This window comes from Lycorma delicatula, chromosome 2, assembly GCF_047948215.1.
Source record: "Lycorma delicatula isolate Av1 chromosome 2, ASM4794821v1, whole genome shotgun sequence".
NCBI lineage: Eukaryota > Metazoa > Arthropoda > Insecta > Hemiptera > Fulgoridae > Lycorma > Lycorma delicatula.
In genome coordinates, this window is record NC_134456.1 from 83,626,687 (window position 1) to 83,648,125 (window position 21,439).

The following is a 21,439-nucleotide window of genomic DNA, read 5'->3' on the forward strand; positions in this document are numbered from 1 at the left end:
AATTAAACAATTTTTTTACAGTGCACTTACACATAGGATTAAAAAACAGGGAAAATATTTAACACTAAATTATTGTTTCACAAAATAATTGTTTTATTTCTTGGTTTCTTTTTTTTGTAATTATCTTTCGTCTTAGTACATTACTAAAGCAATCACACTTCTCTTCTAAATTTTAAATATTGCAATTTTTCAGTTTTCACCAAAAATGATTTCCTCAGACACTTTTAAAACTTTATGTAATGACTTTAATATAATAGTTTACATGAAATAGCCATAGTCTTAATCTGTTTCATCATGTACACTGACATATTCTCCTTTTGTCAATTCTGAGACTTCCTAATCATAAAATTCAACATCATCTAACATTAGCTGTTTTGTCTGCATATAAATCATAAAAGCACAAAGAAAACCTGTACCCAGTATAACTTCCATCCATGCATGATTAGAGCAAACCTATTTGTATTTTTATCACCTTTTCACAGTAACTAGTAACCAGAAAGAATTTAAATTTGAATAAAATGAATTCTTGTTATTCTAGAATTAAGATCCAGTTTCCAGTTTCAAAAACCTTTCTGGACTTACCTAAAAATATTATCTCAGTTCAATTTACCTTAAAAAAAAAAAAAACATTTCAACAATTCAACAAAGATTACTACCATGAAAAAGTAGTATTATAACTTCTACTATAATACATACAAACTTTAACAAAAATAACTGTACATGGAGAAGATTTCTCAATGTCAGTATCTACTACATCCATAAAATTATACTGATGGTTCACTTGCAGATGCATATCTTTGCCTCTTCCATTTCAACTATCTGATCTATAATAAAATATACAGCAAGTGTGGCTTAAGAGACAATTACTAACTTGCAATCTGTTAGTTTAACAGCATACTTTTACATTATGTTCTATTTTATTTCACTGCTAAGGTTAGTTGCTTGTTTGAGATTAAGCGGCAATATCTTAAGTTCCTGGAATAACTATACTGCTGTTTCCTTGGTAATTAGAAAGTGTTATACTGCTATTTTATGTTTTAATGTGTGTAAATAGAATAATAATGAATTACTGGATAAACAATTTAACGAAAGGCAATTTGTTGCATTTAATATATTGTGCAGTAACATAAAACATATAACAAAGTTTAAAGATATAACAACGTCACTGAAATACAAAATTAATCATATTATCATTATATTTAATGCAATCAAAAATATGAATTTAAAATGGAGAACATGTAGGTGCGAGTTAATGTATAAGTATTGTAATAAGACTGACCTGAAACAATCTGTTATATTTTAGTTATAATAAAATTTGTATTAAACTTTATACTTTTCTGCAAGTCAACTACTTAGAATCTGATAAATTATTTAGATCTAAATTTCCAAGCCTAAAGACTTGTCTTTTAAACCAATGAGAAGATAAGAGGAAATGAAAAAAAAATTGCAAAAAAACTCGATTCATCTGGCAAAACATCCTGTAACAGAGATGAAAACTAACTAGTCAATAACAAAAGCAGATGATTTTTAAAAATGTATCTATTTAAAAGTACAATGATCTCACAAATTACACGTAATAAAATAGTACCAAATGGAATCTTTGATATAAGAAAAGATGAAAATATAATAATAGAAAAGCTGTTCATGGAGATCTATTTTAAATACTAAATTATTTAAATATAAATACAGTATAAATTCATTGTCAAAAGTATAGAATAAGCCTTCAAAAGTAAATAAGTAGCTAAACAATTCAGCAAACAGAACAATTAATCAACAACATAAAAAAATTAAGACTTTAAAAAAAATTAAATGTCTGGATAAAAAAAGGTTAACAGTAAAAAATGTACTTAAAAAAAGAATGCCTATACATGAAGTTACACAACAATTTTTGGAAGCTCATGCTTGCAAATATATGCATCAGATCTACTCTAATTCAGTTTTAAACCGCACAATAGTTTCTAAGCTATAGGAATCTAACCTGAGTTTCAAGTGCAGCAATTTGTCCACTCCAAGATGCTTTTATATCAGACAGATGGACATGGGCTTCTTCTAATCTTCTTTCCAGTAAAGCTCTTTCTCCAAGTAAAGCTAACACAAAAAAAAACATTTTCTTTGAAAAATATCTGTTTTTAAATACATATATTTAAAAAGTATTAAATTCATTTTATTGAAGTTATTAATAAGAAAGATAAGATATAAACTCAGTAAATTAACATATTTACAGATAAAAGATCATGTCACAAATTGGTAGAGGGGTCATACCCTAGAAACAACAGAAAAAAATAGCCCAATTGCTTGAAAGGATTACTACAGAAAAACCTTGATTAAATATATACATTTTACATAATGTATGCACTATATTAAAAAAATCAATAGTTATATTATAAGAAATAAGCTGTATTATTATTTTTAAATTTATTTTTATTTCTTTATCTAAACCTTAAACTATTTTCTACATAGATTCAACACCATTACAGTAGAATTTGCTTATAAAAAAAGAATTAATTTTAATTTTTTTAAATAAATTACTTATCTTTGTCAGATAGTAACAAATTTCTCTTTAATAATTGTATTAGTAATGTCTGTTTTTACATTTAGTACTTTTGTTAAAACAGTAAAACAAAAGTAATGATAAAATTAACTATAAATCTAATTTCATCAGAAATCAAATAGATATCAAGAATCTTTTGAAACCCTGAGAAAACTTCCAAGATATTTCTAAAATTTTGTTACGCTATGAGAATCGCATAATTTATATATAAAATATCAAACATACAAGGTTTGTAAATAAAATAATGAGACTGCTTGTATAGTGCACAATATGACAGTACTCTGGGCCCAATCTTCACATGATGTTTAATTAGACATCTCATGAATGTTCAGTGTGAGTTTCAACAAATTAGCACTGCCGTGTTACTTTTTAACAGTGGCAGCTCGCATATAGTCACTGCTGAATTGCAGCAACCACTATTTCCACTCGATATTATTGATAACATTTAATATAATGAGTCCTTTTTTTTTTAATTCTTTATTTATACTTGTACAATACATAATCCTTAAACTTAATGTCAGGAGCCGTTCCCCAGTTTATGAAAAAGATACAAAAATCTTTGTATGGAGTTGTGCACTTCACAGTTTCAACAGGGTGGTATTTGGTTGTTGTGCGCATGCACAACATAGGAAGCTGCGAGGGAGAAAGAGTACTGTTGCTCCTGCAGTGCCGACCCTGACTTGCTTGTGGAAGGTAGTTTTTTTTTTACTCCACGTGTATACGGAACGTTCCTTGTTCATTCCCTTTTCTAGTTTAGTCAGTGGAAGGAATATGAAAACGGTTTAGTTGTTTTTTCAGTAGTGATCAGAAGATGGCGGAAAGCAAGGGCTCTTTGATTGCCAAATCTGTCTAAAAACATGCTAAAAGGGCGAAAGAGAAGTTAGTAAAAACTAATTGTGTACTTGTTTCTGTGAACATAGAGATTTAAATTAACCACTGTTGGACTATAGTGTTTTTAAATGGATATTTCACTAAGTTATTATCTAATAATACTAAAAAATATTATCTGTATTGACATTTTATTATTTATTCGGTTAAACAGACTATGGTTTTTAAACACAATGTGCTTAAAAACTGTGTACCATATTCTTGAATGTGATAAAGTGTAGAATTAGATTATTATCCTGCTTCCAGCTATTCTATTTGATTCATTTTTTTTTTTTTTTTTGGTTCTTTTATTTTACAGAAAACTTTAACCATGGCCTTGTAAAGGCCCAGAAAAAAATTTCTTGGAGCAGCATCGCCACTAATTTTAGCTACCAACCACCACTACTTTTTAACCCAATGTTAATTTCTGTGAAGCACTTTTGTTTACCAGAAATGGAAGAACACAATTTAAATAATGATGTGCAATAAAGGTTTTATTTAAACTCAGGAAAGTGCCACTCAAACTTTTGAAAAAATAAAGATGTTTCATTAAAAATCACCAAGACCCAAAGTCATAAGTGTTCACGTACCAAGGCATTTTTGAAAGGGTGTGAAACAAACTCCAAATCCAACATCAAACAGATTTTCATCTACTTTTTTTTTAACAGCCAAGGGACTGTTCATAAGGAATTTGTGTTTCAAGACCACTATGAGGTTCTTGAAAGACTAATAAAAAGTGATTTTTGTATGTGGCCATACGCTGCAAATATTTGTCCCTTCTCCCACGGCAATATCTAAGAATCAACTTTTAGCTGAAAAGGACATCCCTGAACTTTCTCAGCTCACCTACTTCCTATTTAAGTCCATTTGACTATTCTTTTTTCCAAACTAATGATACAGGTTGTAAGACATTATTTTGGGTTGGTGGAAAACATTCAGAAAGCTTTACTCAAAAAATAAAAGTAATTTAGTTTGTGATTTCAAGTGCTACTACAAAGGGTAGTGTATAGTCTCCTGAAAAAATGACTTTGAAGGAGATAACATTGTGTAGTTTACAAATAAATGCAGAGCTATAGCAAGAGAATTTCGTTACTTTATTTACACCACTGGCAGGTTGGCATTTGTAATTTTAAATATAATTATTTTACAGTAATACCCTTTCACCCCATTTGTTCATTTTTTATAATAGTTGATGGTAATATGATTTAGCCAAATTTAGGTATCTTAATAGTCTGGTTTGACACATTGGATATGATGTTTCTGTAAAATTCAAGATATAAATACGAATATAAAAGCGAAATTAATATTAACATTCAATTTCTGATACATTTTCATGATTTTTTCTTTGATACTTGTTTTTGGAAAGAAATGTGAGTTTACCTTGCACTCTTTCATCAGAAGACAAATTAGCACCTAGTGCAACACACTCAGCTTCACTACGGCACGTTAAAACAGCAACACGGTCTTGTAAATGTCGGATAGTTTCTTCAGCTCGAGCTAATTGACTAGATAACAGCCATCGCTCCTTTTCAGAAGAATGGCGTAAACATTCAATATCATCCTGAAAATGATAATACTGATAAAACAATGAACAGAATAATAATAAATTATCATTAAAATGACAACTAAATAACAAGGAAATATCACTGTCAATTATAAACCACTGTTTTTCTTAACACTTAGCAGTTACAGGGTTAAGAGTTTTAGATGTGATACTGAATTGTAGACCCTAATAACTTGATTGTTTCATGACGTGCAGTTTGTTTAAGTTGTAACACCTTGTGGAATTTGAAAGAGTGTAAAGTAAGAAAAATGACAATAACTGAAGTCTTTTATAATAAACCAGACAACACCAGAGTCAGACAATCACCAAAGTTAGACAACACCAGATACAATGCTCCAACAATAGTTGATCCAATCAGAAGTGTAATTTGTAACTTCATGGCAGGTTGGTGTGTGTGATTCTAAATATAAATGTTTTACAATAATACCCTTTCCCCATTTGTTTATTTTTTATAATAGTTAATGGAAATATGATTTAGCCAAATTTAAGATTCATTTATTCCTAAAAACCACCCGTACTGTTAAAATAAAGATATACTGAGATGAAACTTGAAGTACTTACAGAATACAATAAAATAAGTTTTTGAATAATTCCACGTAATTTATCTTATGCCAACTAATCTTTATAATCAAGTACAAATCAATACAAATGCAGCTCGGTAATACTTTGTCATCATATTAATTCAAACTGAAATTTTTATAGGTGGGCACAGATTTCTGCTACAATTTAAAAAAAAAAAAAATCTTGCAGATATGCTGTTCATTCTAATAAAAATTAAGTCATTCTAATATCAGGGAGTAGTCGAACTCTATTTCCACATGTCTGATTCAATCCTAAATCTTTATAGAAATGTACAATGTGAAGTTAATTGTGTTTCTTTGGAGTCATAAATCTTCCTTGCATAACATTCTGGCATGCAGCAAGACATTCAGTAGTTTAAAATTTACTGCAATAACAATGAGAATAATCAATTTATTTGTGGAAAAGCTTGATATTTTAGATCTTCAGAGTGAACGAACTTTAAGACATTATATAAGACTTACATCTTTTTTATCTCACTTCAATACAAAGATTTTTCTTTCACCTACTGTAATGCTGGAAAAAAGAAGCTTAAAGTATCACATACGCTTAAAAAGTAGAAAAAAGCACCTGTAATTTTTATTACACTTTCTTTGCCTCTCATACATTATTCATCTGACAGTTTGTGTCATGCTGCATACCACAATGCAATAATTTTTACCAAGTTTGGTAATGGATAATCAGAATTAATCTCTTACTTGCATTTCATGAAATTACATAACTCTGTTTCACATTGTGGTTATATAATCAAAAGTCTAAGTATTAGCCAAGATGTTAGATTACTTAATTTACATTATATAAAAGAGGATTTACAAGATAAAATTAACATGCTTTTTAAAATCTGTTTAAATAGCAAGTTAAGCGCTGATAACAAAAGGATATTAAAATTAAAAATTAGTTGTAATTAATCAAAATATATTAAAACATGCATTTATTAATTACAGCTTTTAAAGAAAGAAAAATTAGTACTATAAATATAAAAGTCAAATCAATACAGACTAGACTAGTTCATCTTTAACTACATATTAGAAATAGAAAGATGAAAAATAAAAACTATACTATTCTCCACTCCACATTTTGTCTATAACAAAAATAATCACTCAGCAAATTACAAGTACAATGTAAGGTTTAATATATTCAATAATTATAAACATGAAACGTTAAATAATAAAAACTTTCATACCATGTTGTTATCTATAGTTCACTGCAAGGAAAAAGAAAGTATTTACATCAGTATTAATTTTCAAGATATCAGAAACTACCAGAAAAGAACCTGACAGGCTGTTTTATAATATATAAATAAAATTAAAATTTATGAACACACCAAATATATTATTATTATAAGCATTACCATCAACATATGTAAAAACTGAATTGTCATAATCCTGGATTAATTATGGTTATAGTTAAGCTACCGCTATTAAAAAGGTATGCAAATTTCAGTAATTCATTATCTTAAAAAGTGTATATCTATGTTTACATTTTTAAATATATTTGTTCAGATATTTAAGTTAATAAAAAATAATTCTTTTCTAATATTTGTACATATTATAATTATTTATTTCTACATATTGTTACCACACATATGCCTAATTTAATACTGGCGGACGACAATGGTACCAGCTCAGATGTCACCTGGAGCACAGTATACGTACCTGCTGATACAAGCATCACTCCCACCACGCAGATGACCGCACAGTTCTCCCACCATAGCTGTATTGCAGCTCCAACACTCTCAAACTCCAATAAATGAGCGTGCACAAGAGTGAATTTTTAATTCATCATTGAACCCTGGAGAAGACCAAGACATCAAAAGAAGTTCCTTGTTTGCCTCAATGTGGGGCCTCCCGGCAAATGCCAACATCCCAACCAGACCAACAGGCCTGGCCAGCCCGCCGAGGGAGCTGCTGGATGTGGATGCAACCTTACCGCTCCAGCTTGCCAGGCTTCAATTGCCCTGGCCGACAGACTGAGCAGCAGGAGTCGGCCCAGGATGGGATCGCTCAGGGAGAACTGCCTCGGTTGCGCCAGCAAAAGACGACCGATGCCGACCCAACGCTGCAGGGCTCTGGGGACCACCACTGCCATGCTGTAGTGGGGACCCAACTGCCACTGAGGGGAAGCCCAGTCTGATTTCAATGGAGGAGCCACAACTCCCTGACTTCACCAGAGACCAGTTTTCAGACCCAACATTTTTAGGGCTACCAAAAGATTCTAAATTACGAGCTGTTGAAGCCGATCAACAACAAAAATGACCCTTTTCAGGGCTACTACAAAGTTAATAGTTACAACGAGCTGTCGAAGCCAATTGACAACAGCCCTTCTTAGAACTACTACAAGGTTATTAAGTGCCAAGTGCTGTCGAAGCCATTCGGTAACAATATAAAATTTCTCTATATTTGTAATTATTGTACATCCACATGTAATGAGGTAATCAACAACTGAAAATTTTTTATTTTATTTTTATATGCAGATTTTGACCACAGAAGAAACAAATTTTTTAAATATTCATAAAATTAATATGAAACAGCAAAAAATAATTTAATTATAATAATTTGTAATATATATGAAAAAAAAAATTACTTGATTTTTAATGGTAAATTTCAAATACAGAAAGAGTTTGACAAATTATGCAACTTGTTTATGGCTGTTGTTTGAAATATTTATGTAGCATTTTGAGAAAAATATAGTGCACAGTGTTGGTTGATTTAATTTTTTGGTGACTTAGGAAGACAAAATTTTGAATGAATTTTTTTTAATTAATATCAATCAAAATTTTATTATGATACAAAATAATTTTTTTAATGGGCGTGCTGTGTATTTATTGTACCATATATATATATATAAATTATATATATATAATGTTATATATATATATATAACATTAGATTACATTTCAAATACATTTTGGACATTTGCTGATAAATTTGTACTTCCAACTTATAGAATGACAATACGTAATTCATAACGCTATTATAAGATTTCAGTAATAAATTTGATAAATCAAATACCTAGCTTATTTTATCAAAAAGAAAATTATTACAACATAATATGGATATGAAATAACAATTTATATTTTTAAAACAACCTATCACCATATTTAGTTTTTGTAAATTAAAAACATATAATTTTTTAGAACATAAGGTACATGGAATTTCAGCGTAACATTAATAAAAAAATTTAAAAATCAATATAAAAATGCTGCCAAGCAAATCAGTTGTTTCCATGTCAATATCTATTTTTAAGGAATACAATGGACAAAAAGGACATAAAATGAACAATTTACTTTTTCAGGATTAATACACAAACAAAACTCATACACATACTTCTTCATACAAACATCACTCGCTTCTCGATTATTTTGAAGTTTCTAATAAAATGTTAGTGTATAACTATTGATAAAAACAACATACATACACCACCTTTTTAAACCTAAAATACTTAACCGACAATAAAATATATTAAAAAAACTTTTTTAATCCTTTCAGTGTTAATTTCCAATAGTAGATATTACTCATCAAAGTTCAGAAAGCTCAGCAAAAGAACAGGGCACGTATAGTTTACTGGACTGTTGACTGGCTTCTTGCTATCTACAATGCTGTCAATCCTAGTTCAGGTACCTCAGTTGGAACAACACACATCTTATGCATTTACACTTTCCAAACTTTGATAAGTAATAATAAAATATGTGATTTTGCAATAACTTCAGAAAGATATATTATTATATTTAATTTTTTATTATAATTTTTTGAAAATGATTTAATTTTTTTGTTTTATTTAAAATACATAGAGAGGCCTAAAAAAATACTCTGCCCATATAAAAAAAAGTCATTCACAAGAAATGCACACTCATGAAATGCAACAGTAGGATTTAAAAACTTTTATCTTGATTAAAATGAGAAAAGGAATGCAGATAAATATAAAAAGTGGCATTAGTAAGAATGAGATTTCTACGTCAATGAAACAAGAAATATAAGTGACGTAATGAATCTTGAAGCTAGGACTACGATGGCTAGTACCGTGCTGTTATGCAAACTGAAAATATTCAGTTAGTTTTCACATGCAGAAGCTAATTGCTTTCATGTAAATACAACTTGTTATTTTATGTTACTGGATGGTATTATGGTTTACTTTAAAATATTTTCTAATTCTGCTGTTTATACTTAATAAATGAAAGTATTTTACATGTTATAAAAATCTAGGCCTATTCTCAACAAGTATTATAAATATGTCAGTGGACAAATGCTAAATTAGCTATTAAAATGTCTGACATATATAAACATGGCTTACAATATTCATAATTTTATTTATCGTAAAATAAACACAGATGAGCCAAGAATTATAACTCAGGAAATGAGTCACCTTTCTTAGAATCATATCAAGAACAATATTGCTTCATTGTTAGCTATGTGTTCATAGTTTTCAAATACAGTCAAGGCCAATGTAAAAATAAATAATTACTCATAAAAACCTATGTTATTGAATGCTTGAGTATAATTCAATTAACTAATTATCCGGTATTTGTCAATCCTGTAAGAGAAATTCAGTTTTCTTTTTATTCAAGTTTTGATTGAGAAAAGGTAGTCACATTTTAAAATCAGTTGTGTATATTTAGTGTTTTATAATTATGAGTAAACTTAAGTCAGTGCGTATGAGTTTACAAAACAAGAAGCTGAAGACAAAGAAAAATGTGAAAAAAGATCATCAGCTACATATGAGTTCTTGCAATCCCAAATGCAAAGAGTGAGAAATGAGAAAAACAGTTACTAGAAAAATTAGTCGAAAATCCTTCTTTCTCTATTCCGATAAAATACACATCCCTTGATAAAGCTACTGTGAGACTAGATGACTTTGACAAGTGGTCATGAGACAGATTATAAAAAAATTTCACAAAAGTCAGAAACAACTGCCAACAGTGTAAAATATAATGTTAGCACTTAAAGATGCTGATGGTTATTCCGGGAGAAATGAATTTGACAAAAATAGTAAAAGAATTGGGCTTTAAGAGGATAAAACCCGAAAATAATAGGAAGGTTCTCACTGAACGACATGACATAAGTTTAAGCGTATTCAGTATGACTGATTTAAAAAAATTAGAACAAAAAATAGGCCAATAGTCTACTTTTATGAGTCATTTATATTATCTTCTCACACTACAAATAAACAATCTATGTGGAATTTATAAAATTAAATGTTAATGATTACGATGGTATTTGTATAGAAAGAACAAACAGATCCTTTAAACTAGATCTCTTGAACATTATAGAAATTACAAAAATAATTAATTAGTTTTATCAAATCATCAAATAAACCAATACCAAACCATCTAATAAACAATAAAGATTCTATTTCTGATATTGAACAAATTTAGAAATATTGGAAATTAATAAAGGTAACAAAACAATTTAAATATATTAGAAAAATATTATGTACTCATACTAATACAAACAGAATTCAAATTTGATAAACCATCAGACAGTATAGCAACAGATATCAACATTCATATAATAAATTAATACATAGATTTCATTATAATTTTACAATGCTGTAACAAACTTTACATCATGTTCATGGTTTTATTTTTATGACACAGCATATTGTTAATCTTTGATATCTGTATTTTAATGTAAAATTTAATAAAATCAATGACTGAGGATTCAAGATCCCATGAAAGTACTTTCATGACAAAATTAAGGCAAAAAATGTCTTATTTCAATTGTCCATGTTTATGTTGGTAGAATTAAAAAAATAAATTATATACAACAGCACATAAATGAGTTATTAAAACATTTATAATCTACTACACATATTTCAATTAGACTGTTTAAGATTAATATAATACCAGTAAACCATTAAATCACATACTACAAAATTATACTTCAACAATAATAGTCTTTTGATAAAGAAAAAATGTCAAGCAAGCTAGCATGCAACCTAATTCGACAAACAAGAAAGCTGTGAAGAAAGTAAAAGTTGAAAATTGTATGTAAATGTAAACATGCATAAAAATGTATACCCTGTGTTAGTATTAATCCACAAAAACCATAAAATGTACTTGAATTTTTTATAATGATAAAGTAATTTATTCACTTAAAAAATACTTCATAAAAGATCATAAAATATTAATTAATACATTAGTTAATGATATCACAAATATGAGCTAGATACATTCTATTGTTGCTTTATAATTAAAATTAAAAAATAACTGAAAGCACGAATTTAATTTTATTTAAATAATAATTATAAAACATAGCCAATCTACGTAACATATTCACTGCTGGAGGACAGACAGCATACTGTATGTAGTACTATGTACATATACACTGCTGTAGTAATGTTAATGTTAACTTAATTCCACTTTTCCAGTGGAAAATATATATTTCTACTGAAGGATACTATGTAGAAAAATAAAGTAATCTATTTATAATTCTATCTAATACCAATAAAGCTATGTAAACAAATTCTGGTTTGTACATGAATGAGTCTTACCACAATCAAGAACAAATCAGATTCCTACAAAATTTTCATAAACTATTTTTCAATAATTTCTTTTCTTCTAGTACAGAGTTAAATAATCATACAATAAGGGAAAAATTAGAATCTTTCCAAAAAGCAGATCCAACTGATCCTTCTGATAGTAGATAAGTTAACAGTTACATAATACAATTCACAGAATATAGTGATCTATCCCTACTTCTATGAGAGGTTATCTCTAAAGTAAAGACCGTTTCATTATAAAAAAAAAATTTATTCTAAAAACTTCATAAATATATTTTATCTCTTTTAAACGAAATACCTTTTAAGACTTCTCTATACAATCGTCACATGAATTAAGAAATATTATTATAGCGATACACCACCAGCTTTAATATACCCTCGTCATATTCTTCTGCCGCCAGTCCATTTAGCCAATGATTAACAGCATTTTTAAGTTCATCATCAACCATACATTGCTTACCACTGAATAATGGTAATCAGAAGGAGTTAAAGTCCAGACTATATGGCAGGCGACTGTAAATTTTCCATCCAAATGTTCTCAATAAATCACATGTCGGATCCGGAAAATGTGAATGTGCAGCAGGATGATGCCGTCAGTCATCTGTCCATGTCGCCGATTTTAAATGGTGTGGCGTAACTTACACAGAGTTTCGCAAAAGGCTTCTGCATTCACAGTTGTTCCATGTGGCATGAAATCAATCAGCAGCATGCCAAACCAAAAGACTGTGGCCATTAGTTTGACCAAATGGCTGTGGCTTGAACTTTGTTTGTCTGGTTGGTGACTGAGGATGATGCCATTCACTTGACTGCCGTTTTCTCTCAAGTGTGCAATACAGAATCCATGTTTCATCACTGGTAATAACTGAATTAAGGAATTCATCACCTTTTTCTGTGTAGTGCATCAAAAATTGCAAAGCATATCCCATTCAGGTTTTTTTGTGACGTTCTGTTAAGACGTGCGGCACCCGACATGCAGAAACCTTTCTGATGCCTATGCGTTCCTTTCATGAACAATGCGACCAATAATAGCTCTTGAAACAACAGGTAAAAGAAGGGCCACGTTGAAAATAACTGAGTGACAATCTTTTCTAATTTCACCATCAACGCATTTCAACAACAACAACAAGTCCTCGGTGATTAACGACGGCCTCCCACAATGTTCTTCATCACGCACATTAATTCTTTATTTCTAAATCTTTCACACCATTATCAGACATTTCTTTTATTTATTACATTATCACCCAACTACAACATACACAGTAACCAACTGCCTATGAATTTCTCCCAGCATAACATTTTGATGGTTTAAATAACATATGACTCCATGTATTTCACAGCTGGCAGCAACATCAATTTTCCTATTCATTTTATAATGTAATAAATCACACGTAGTCAAAGATACTGCAATGCAACAACTTATAGACAATACTACTATTACTAGCGTGGCCATGAACAACACAGGTTCGTCAAACTTAAGGAGAGAAATTTCCCAACGATCTTTACTTTAGAGATATCCCTTATACATACCTCTTAACATCTAATATGGCAGTGCATTCTGCTGTACAAATGTATAAAAAAAATATATATACTATATCCCACCTCGCAAATATAGGTCAAATAATTTGAAATGGTTTCTTCATAATGTACATAAGATTAAGTTTCAAGATACAAAATATATTTCATAAAAAAAACTCTTGCACAGTTCTGTGAAAGAACACTAAGTTTTCGTTATTTAGATGTTTCTTTTTGAAAAAATATAAACTCATTCTAATCTAAATTTTTACAAAAAAAAAGGCCTTTGATCCATAAAAAATAGCTATATATCAAAAATACATTGCAATAAAAAATAAAAAATATTTTAAGGTCAAAATACATTAAAAAGAAAATAATACTGCTAACAATAGATAAAGAAAAATCAATGTTCCAACTAGCAGCATCATAATGAATCATGCTTTTAACTTGCCCTACTCAAATTTTTTTTCAACCTTAAATTGAGCGTTAACTCAAGAACAACTCAATCAATTTTCATTAAATTTTCAGATGCACAACTTCAGATACACAACTACAGCAAATCTAAAGTTCAATGATATTGATAAAATAGTTTTTGAAATTTTTGAGCCACAAAATTTAATACATTGCTTGTAAATAAATGAAATTTAAACTACCAAAACATAGTTTCCACCTAATTTGAAATGGTTTCTTTATAAAGTATACATGGATTAAGTTCAAAATATTTCCATCAAAAAAAAACTTTTGCACAGTTCTGTGAAAAAAGACAAACTTTTCACTATTTTATTGATTCCTTTTGAAAAAGTATCAACATATTCTAATCTAAAATTTTACAACAATAAAAAACCTCTCATAAAAAAAATAGTTGCACGTCAAAAATAATATAGCAAGCTAAACTTACCATATTAATTTCAAGAATCAATTTTCACAGGGATCCCGCATCTTCAGTTTGTATTTAATTCTAAAATTACATTAAAATAAATTGTTTTTTATAATTTTGAATTTGTTGAAAATGTTACTATTTTATAAATTCTGAAGTTATTATGGAGAAATACACAAATTCTACTGTCCAGTACAGGGATATATATATATTTATTTAGATTAAATTTTTTATAGTCCGTTTTTTCTTTCTTTTTCCTCTGTATGCTAAATAGTATATTATATATATACATATGAGCAGAAAGTAACTGAACTTTATTTTTTTAAATCTTTATTATTAATTTTACAGATTATTGGTTCTTGTTCTCTTCAAAATACTCCCCTATTCATATACTTTTGCCAGTGGTGTTTCCACTTTGCGAAGCAGTCCTGGATAGCTTCATTTGAAATGGTCCTAAGGCCTATGACAAATTTGCTTTAATGTCATGAATAGTCTCAAAAAAGTGTCCTTTCATCACAGATTTTAATTTTGAAAATAAAAAAATATTGCAAGAAGCCTTGTCTGGCGAGTAGGGAAGCTGAGGGAGAACAGTCATCTGATTTTTGGCACAAACTGATGAATTGACAAAGCTGAGTGCGTGAGCGTATCCTCATGATGAAAGAAGCGTGAATTATCTTGCCACAACTCTGGTCTCTTTTGGCGGATTTTTTCATGTAACTATTGTAAAATGCCTTGATAGTACACATGGTTTACCGTTTTACCTTGAGGCAAGAATTGAAAATGCACAGTTGTTCAAAATTGAAAAAACAGAGACCACTTTAACTTTGGATCAAGTCTGATGTGCTTTCTTGGGGAATGGAAATCCTTTGCCAATCAATTATGATGATTGAACTTTTGTCTCAATGTCATAGCTGTAAACCCAGCTTTCATCTCCATTATGAATCTTGTATGAATGTTTCATCATAATTGGCTTGTTCAAGAAGTATAAACATACATTCAATGTTATTTCTGCTGTTTGGCCATCAAGATGTTAACCTCTTCTGCAAGTTCTCTGACAGTCGAATGGTGATTTGCATGCACCAAGTTTTTGATTTTCTGAACATGGATGTCATCAATTGCAGGCCTTCCTGGTCACGAGTCAATTTCAATCAACTGATGACCACTTTTAAATCATGAAAATTATTCATAACATTGCACACAACCCACAGCATCATCTCTTGTTTCAGAAGTTGAAATGTTTCTGTGAAAGTTTTCCCCCATTTCACATAAAATTTTACTTTGTATTGTTACTCCTGAAAATTACACATAAAAATTGCTACTAGCACTTAAACAAGTTGCACTCAAACAACAATAACACAAAAACTAAACGAGATAACAACCCAAGAATATGTGGTTGCAGAGGTGGTTTTGCAGAACACATGTTGCCAATCGCATGTCACTAAATGACTGAGATGATTCTAAAGCCAAAAATAAGAAAAAAGTTCATATGAACAGGTCAGAAAACGAGTGCATTTCTAATACTTAGAGATTACAAAAATAACAAATTAGGTCTATCTAATATGGCAGACCATTTAATAAAAAATAAACATTATATTTCTAATATTAACAAAAATTTAGAAATATTAAAGATTAATAAAGATGACATAATATTAAATATTTTAGAAAAATATTACATATATAAATAAAAACAAAATTTCAGTTTGATAAACCATCAAGACAGTGTTTGAGGGAGACATTCTTATAAAAACTACAACAGATAGCAGCACTCATGTAAATTTACACAAAATTATCACTATTTTAGCATTTTTATTATGCAATAATGGAATTATTTCAATCAGACTGAGAATGCAAGATCGCGTGAAAATACTTTCATAAAAAATTAAGGTATATCTTATCACAATATTTCATACTAGGTGGTTTATTTAATAAAACTTATATATAAATATATATATATCGAGGAAACCACAATTTAAGTGAATGGTATTTTCAACTCTTTATAGCTCAGAATGTGTGAAGAAAATTCATTTCATCTCCACTCCAACCATGTGACCAAAAGTTAACACTGTACTTTTTCTTTAAAAAGTCTGTAGAAAATAGAACGGAACAATAATTTATGTATTAAATTTTGTTGAAAATCCCAAAAATAAATTAGTTTTTTTACATAAATAGAAGTTTCAGTTTGTATGTACATAAAAAATTTACCTGATTTGGAAAAGAGAAAATATAAAGAGAGAAATTAAATAAAATGTATGACAAAAAATAAATCAATTAAGGAATTATAACAGGTATCACAATGCAATACAAAATTTATATCAAAGAAATTATAATAAGCCTACTTTTCATAACAGTAATTTTAATTTATTTCAAAAACAGGATACAGGATTAGATAACAATTTTAAACTTCACTACCACATTCTTTGATTAACAATAAAGAAAAATTTATAATTTCAAATTTAATTTATATGATTGTAACATGCATAATATAGTAACAATATCACAACTGATATGGAATATAATATTGAAAGATTGGGTTTTTTGAACAAGAATCAAATAAGAAATGCAATTAGCCATAATATAAAAAAAAACATAATATAGTTAATTAACGAATGATAACAAAATTTGATGTTATCAAACTAATGAATAAGCTTAATGATAATGGCCTAAAATTGGATAAGACTAATACACCAATTGTTATGTATAAAAAATAAGTACAAAGAACTTATGGATAATTACACTGAAGAAAATGATTTTCCAACAAACAAATATTTATTAAATTTTTATAATTTATATAAATTATATTTTTCTAAATATAAACTAATATTTATAATATATTAGGTTATCACTATAAGACTGTATCCATATTTACCATCACCCCCAACACTTACTAGATTAAAATAAATAAAACTAACTAGTTACATAAAATAAATATTCCTATAAGATTGTTAATAAATTTTAAAACAGCACCTGCATATTTTATATGCTAAAATTCTTAGAATACGAATGAATCTTGAATATAAGTATGCTCTAAAGAATGGTTACATTCAACATAAATAATTTAAATTGTATTAAAGCTAACTCTTCACTAAAATGGTAAGTTAGGATATCACAAACATGTACTCTATATCAGTTGATAAAACAATAGAAATAAAAAAAATAATTTGAAGCAAACCCAAGAGTATATAAATGAGTTGATCACCAGTGTAAAGAATATTTGTCTTCAAAATTATTTTGATATGAGAAATGTTATTCACAAACAAAAGGTTACCTATGGGTTCGCCTATTTCTGTGATATGTAATTAATTTTTATACAATATTTTGAAAGTATTATAATAGTTCACGATATTATGGGTACACCAAGTGGTTACAGATAAGATATGTAGAAGATAGTATGTTGAAATATAATCCATTTATAAATAATGAACATTTGAACATTTTGAATCAATATTTATTTGACTGAATAGTGACCAGGGATGAGACATGGATCTATCACCACTGGACACCCAAATCCAAAAGACAGAATATGGTATGAAAGGGCAGGGCGAGCAAATGTCAAAAAAGGCAAAAGTTGTGGAATCGGCTGGCAAGGTCATGGCAACAGTCTTTTGAAATTTCGAGGGAGTGTTGTTGATCATTACCTGCCCCGTGGGACCACGACGATCACAGCTGCTTGCTATTGTGAGGTGCTGAGAAATCTCAGGAGGAGATTCAAAACAAAAGAAGGGGAAAGTTGAGCAAAACAGTTTTTGTTTCATAATAACGCTCACCCACATGCTATTTGTGAGACTAAAGCCCTGCTTGAGTAGTTTCAATAGGATATTTTTGGTCATCTTACTCTCCTGACCGTACACCAAGCGACTTCCACCTTCTTCCACAGCTGAAGCAACATCTCGGGGGAATACGCTTCACAAATGAGAATGAATTATAACAAGTGAAAAGATGGCTAGCCAGTTTAGCAGGTTTGACAACAGATTAAAAAAGCTGTTATCACGGTACTAAAAATGTATTGAGATTCAAGGAGATTATGTAGAAAAATAACTGGTAAAGGTAATTTTCAAGATACACCTTTTTAAAATTTTGAATGGTTTTTGATTTTTTTTTTTAAATGTGTAACTTATTTTTGAGACGACCCTAGTAACTTAAAATTTACACGCGAAACGGAAAAGAACTGAAAAATACATATTTCAGATATTGAGATTGAAATAAACAAAAACAATGTTATAGAAACATTAGTTTATAGAATACCCTCAACGAATAGCATTACAACACATGTAAATTCTAATCTCACCCATGGTCACAAAAGTTGGTACTTATAAAAACCTGATTTTTAGAGCTTTACATTATACAAGTACTAATGAAAAAAAAATTCAAAAAGGAACAGATGTAATAAAACAAATAGCAATATTTAATAGTTTTGATGTTGGAATTATATAAAAGTTATATAAAAAAGCAGAGAATTAAGTACCATGATAGTTTAATAAAATTTCAACAAGAAAATGACAGAGATTATCAATAATTTTTTCTTAGAATACAATTATAAAAATAAAATAATGGACAAAATTACTAATATTTATGACAAAAACAAATGTAAAAAAGCTTAGAAACCAAATAATTAAATTATAAAATATTTAAGGAGTAATAATAATAATAATAAAAGTGATAGAGAGAATTTAAGGGGAATATATAAAATTAAATATAATGAATGTAATAAAAATTTATATTGCTAAAACTAACAGATCTTTTCAAAAAAGCTTTATGGAACATTATAGTGTTTACAGAAACAGAAAGAGAGGTGTGTCTGATATGGCCGACCATTTGTTGCAATGTATAGCATAGTATTATTACTAATAACTAGCTACCCTTCACAGCTTTGCCCGTGCTATATGGTTACTTGTATTTCCCGTAGAGGTCAATCTTTTTATTTGATGTATTTTAGTCAAGTAACCGGAGGCAGGTGCAACCTGCCACACATACAGTAATAGTGGCTGTGTTAGTTGAGCCACTTCACATCCCTTAAAAAAAAACCTGAAAATGGTTTTAATTAAAAATGGTTTTCTGATTAAGATGCTGCAAAAAAGCATACCAAGCCCAATAGAGAGCAGAGAATACTCCACTCAGACACTTTATAGACATCACAACCAAAAGAAAGACTAGAAAAGAGTGTCAAGCAACAAATAAACATTGTTTCGTTAACATAAATGTACTATTGCCTCTACATAGCAAAGAATTGAAATACTTCTGCTGTTTTGCTATTTATTTATTATATTACTTTATATCACTTTATTATTATGATTTTGACAAACATAGATTCTCAACACAGGTTCTACGTACAATTAGGGATTAGTTCAATTACAGTTTCTATTTCCTTTAATGCCCTTTTGCACTAGAGCATTCTACTAGTTTTGACTACATGTTCAGTGCTCAATGTCAAGGATGTAGAAACCAATAGAGTTACTGTGTCCGAAGAATTTGTCTAGTTTGGTGGAAACAGCTGCTAATGGAATTGACCAGAATTTGTTTGTTTCCGACTCGAATTGGTACAACTACTTATCAGGTAAATCTAAACCTATTAGCCCATCAAGTACATAAATACTTAGATTACATAGTACCAGCAATGAATATGTTAAAATTTACTGTAATTAGTTTTACTAATTCAGTTAATATGAATGTACCACAACATGTTTTACTGACAGAAAATTAAGATTGTAATGCAATTAAATTTATTCCTGGGAAAAATACTTATGTTTACGGTTTTTAAAATTAATAGATAAACTTATCATAAACTAAGAATGTTTTACAAAAATGAATAAAAGCTCACAATTTATATAATGTTAAAAAGACAAAATATGAGTAAATTAAAATTAGATTAAATCAAGTACATTTAACATACAACCCGTAACAGAGTAAGAAAAAATAGCAATACAGAAGTTCATTTCATCACAAATTCTAATATTATTCAAACATACCTTAAACTGAAGCTGAAGGACTGGATCAGATGATCTTGCATGAATTCCTTTTCAAGTAATATTCTGTGAAGGACATAAGTAAACTGATACGAATGCAAAAATTAATCTTGTAATATTAAAAAAAAATCCAACAAAATTAAAATTTTTCTTAACATAAAATTTAAATAAAAATAAGGTGTTCAAAATGTGTGATCACAAACAAAATATCAATAAGAAAACAAAGAACATAAGATAACGCTAACAATTACAAAAATGAAACTTAAAATTTTTAAACTAAACTTAAAGGAAATATCACATAATGTATCTGATGATAAGATATACTTAAATATATAAAAGAAAGAAAAAATTAAATTATAGCTTATAAATAAAAGAGCTGAATCTAACAATTAAGAGAATAATATATTTTCCTCATAACATCAGGCTAAAATAAATCAAAACTAGCTTAAAAATTTACGTAAAAAACGGTTGACTGCAATTAGAAAATAATCTTGTATATATGTATATGTCCTGGCTTACCCAAACTCTTTTCATATAATCTGCGCCAAAAGGAAACTACACTAAAAGATTTCCCTTCTTTAAAAAGTAATGTTTTAACTGCCACATAAAGCAAAAAATTCAAGCTAACATCAACAAAGATTACAGAGTAGCTTAATTAAATTAGGTTAAGAATATTTAATATTATCAAAATATTACCTCGGCATTTTAAACAAATAAAACATCAATATTTTTCTTTATAATGTTAAGTTTCTCACGCTAAATAAAACCAAAAATAGAAATGAAAATTAAAAATAAAAGCACCTGAGAACAATAAATAATTTTCACTCATCAAAACATGTGCAAAAAATAAAACAAAATCAGAACAGTTGCTAGTGATGTTAGTTGTTCGGCTTTATAAACAAGAAGGTAAAGCTTGACTGGCACAGTAGCAGGTGTTTTACAAATGAAGAAGCCACTGAAAATGCACATAATGTTACCTCGCACTTCAGAGTATTTTTATGCATGCCAATTTTATGAAAAAAAAAGAATAA

The 21,439-nt window shown here is 28.9% G+C and overlaps 1 protein-coding gene across 4 annotated transcripts in view; it reads right to left on the reverse strand.

The window, feature by feature from the left end:
- Window positions 1-21,439, reverse strand: part of Golgin97 (Golgin 97) — a 99,345-nt gene that overhangs the window by 41,682 nt on the left and 36,224 nt on the right. For all 4 annotated transcript variants that reach the window (XM_075355656.1, XM_075355657.1, XM_075355658.1 and 1 more), the window contains 2 exons: window positions 4,799-4,979; window positions 1,979-2,088 (listed from right to left, as the gene is read on the reverse strand). In XM_075355656.1, coding sequence (XP_075211771.1) covers window positions 1,979-2,088; window positions 4,799-4,979 — 291 coding nt within the window. The remainder of the gene's footprint in view (window positions 1-1,978; window positions 2,089-4,798; window positions 4,980-21,439) is intronic.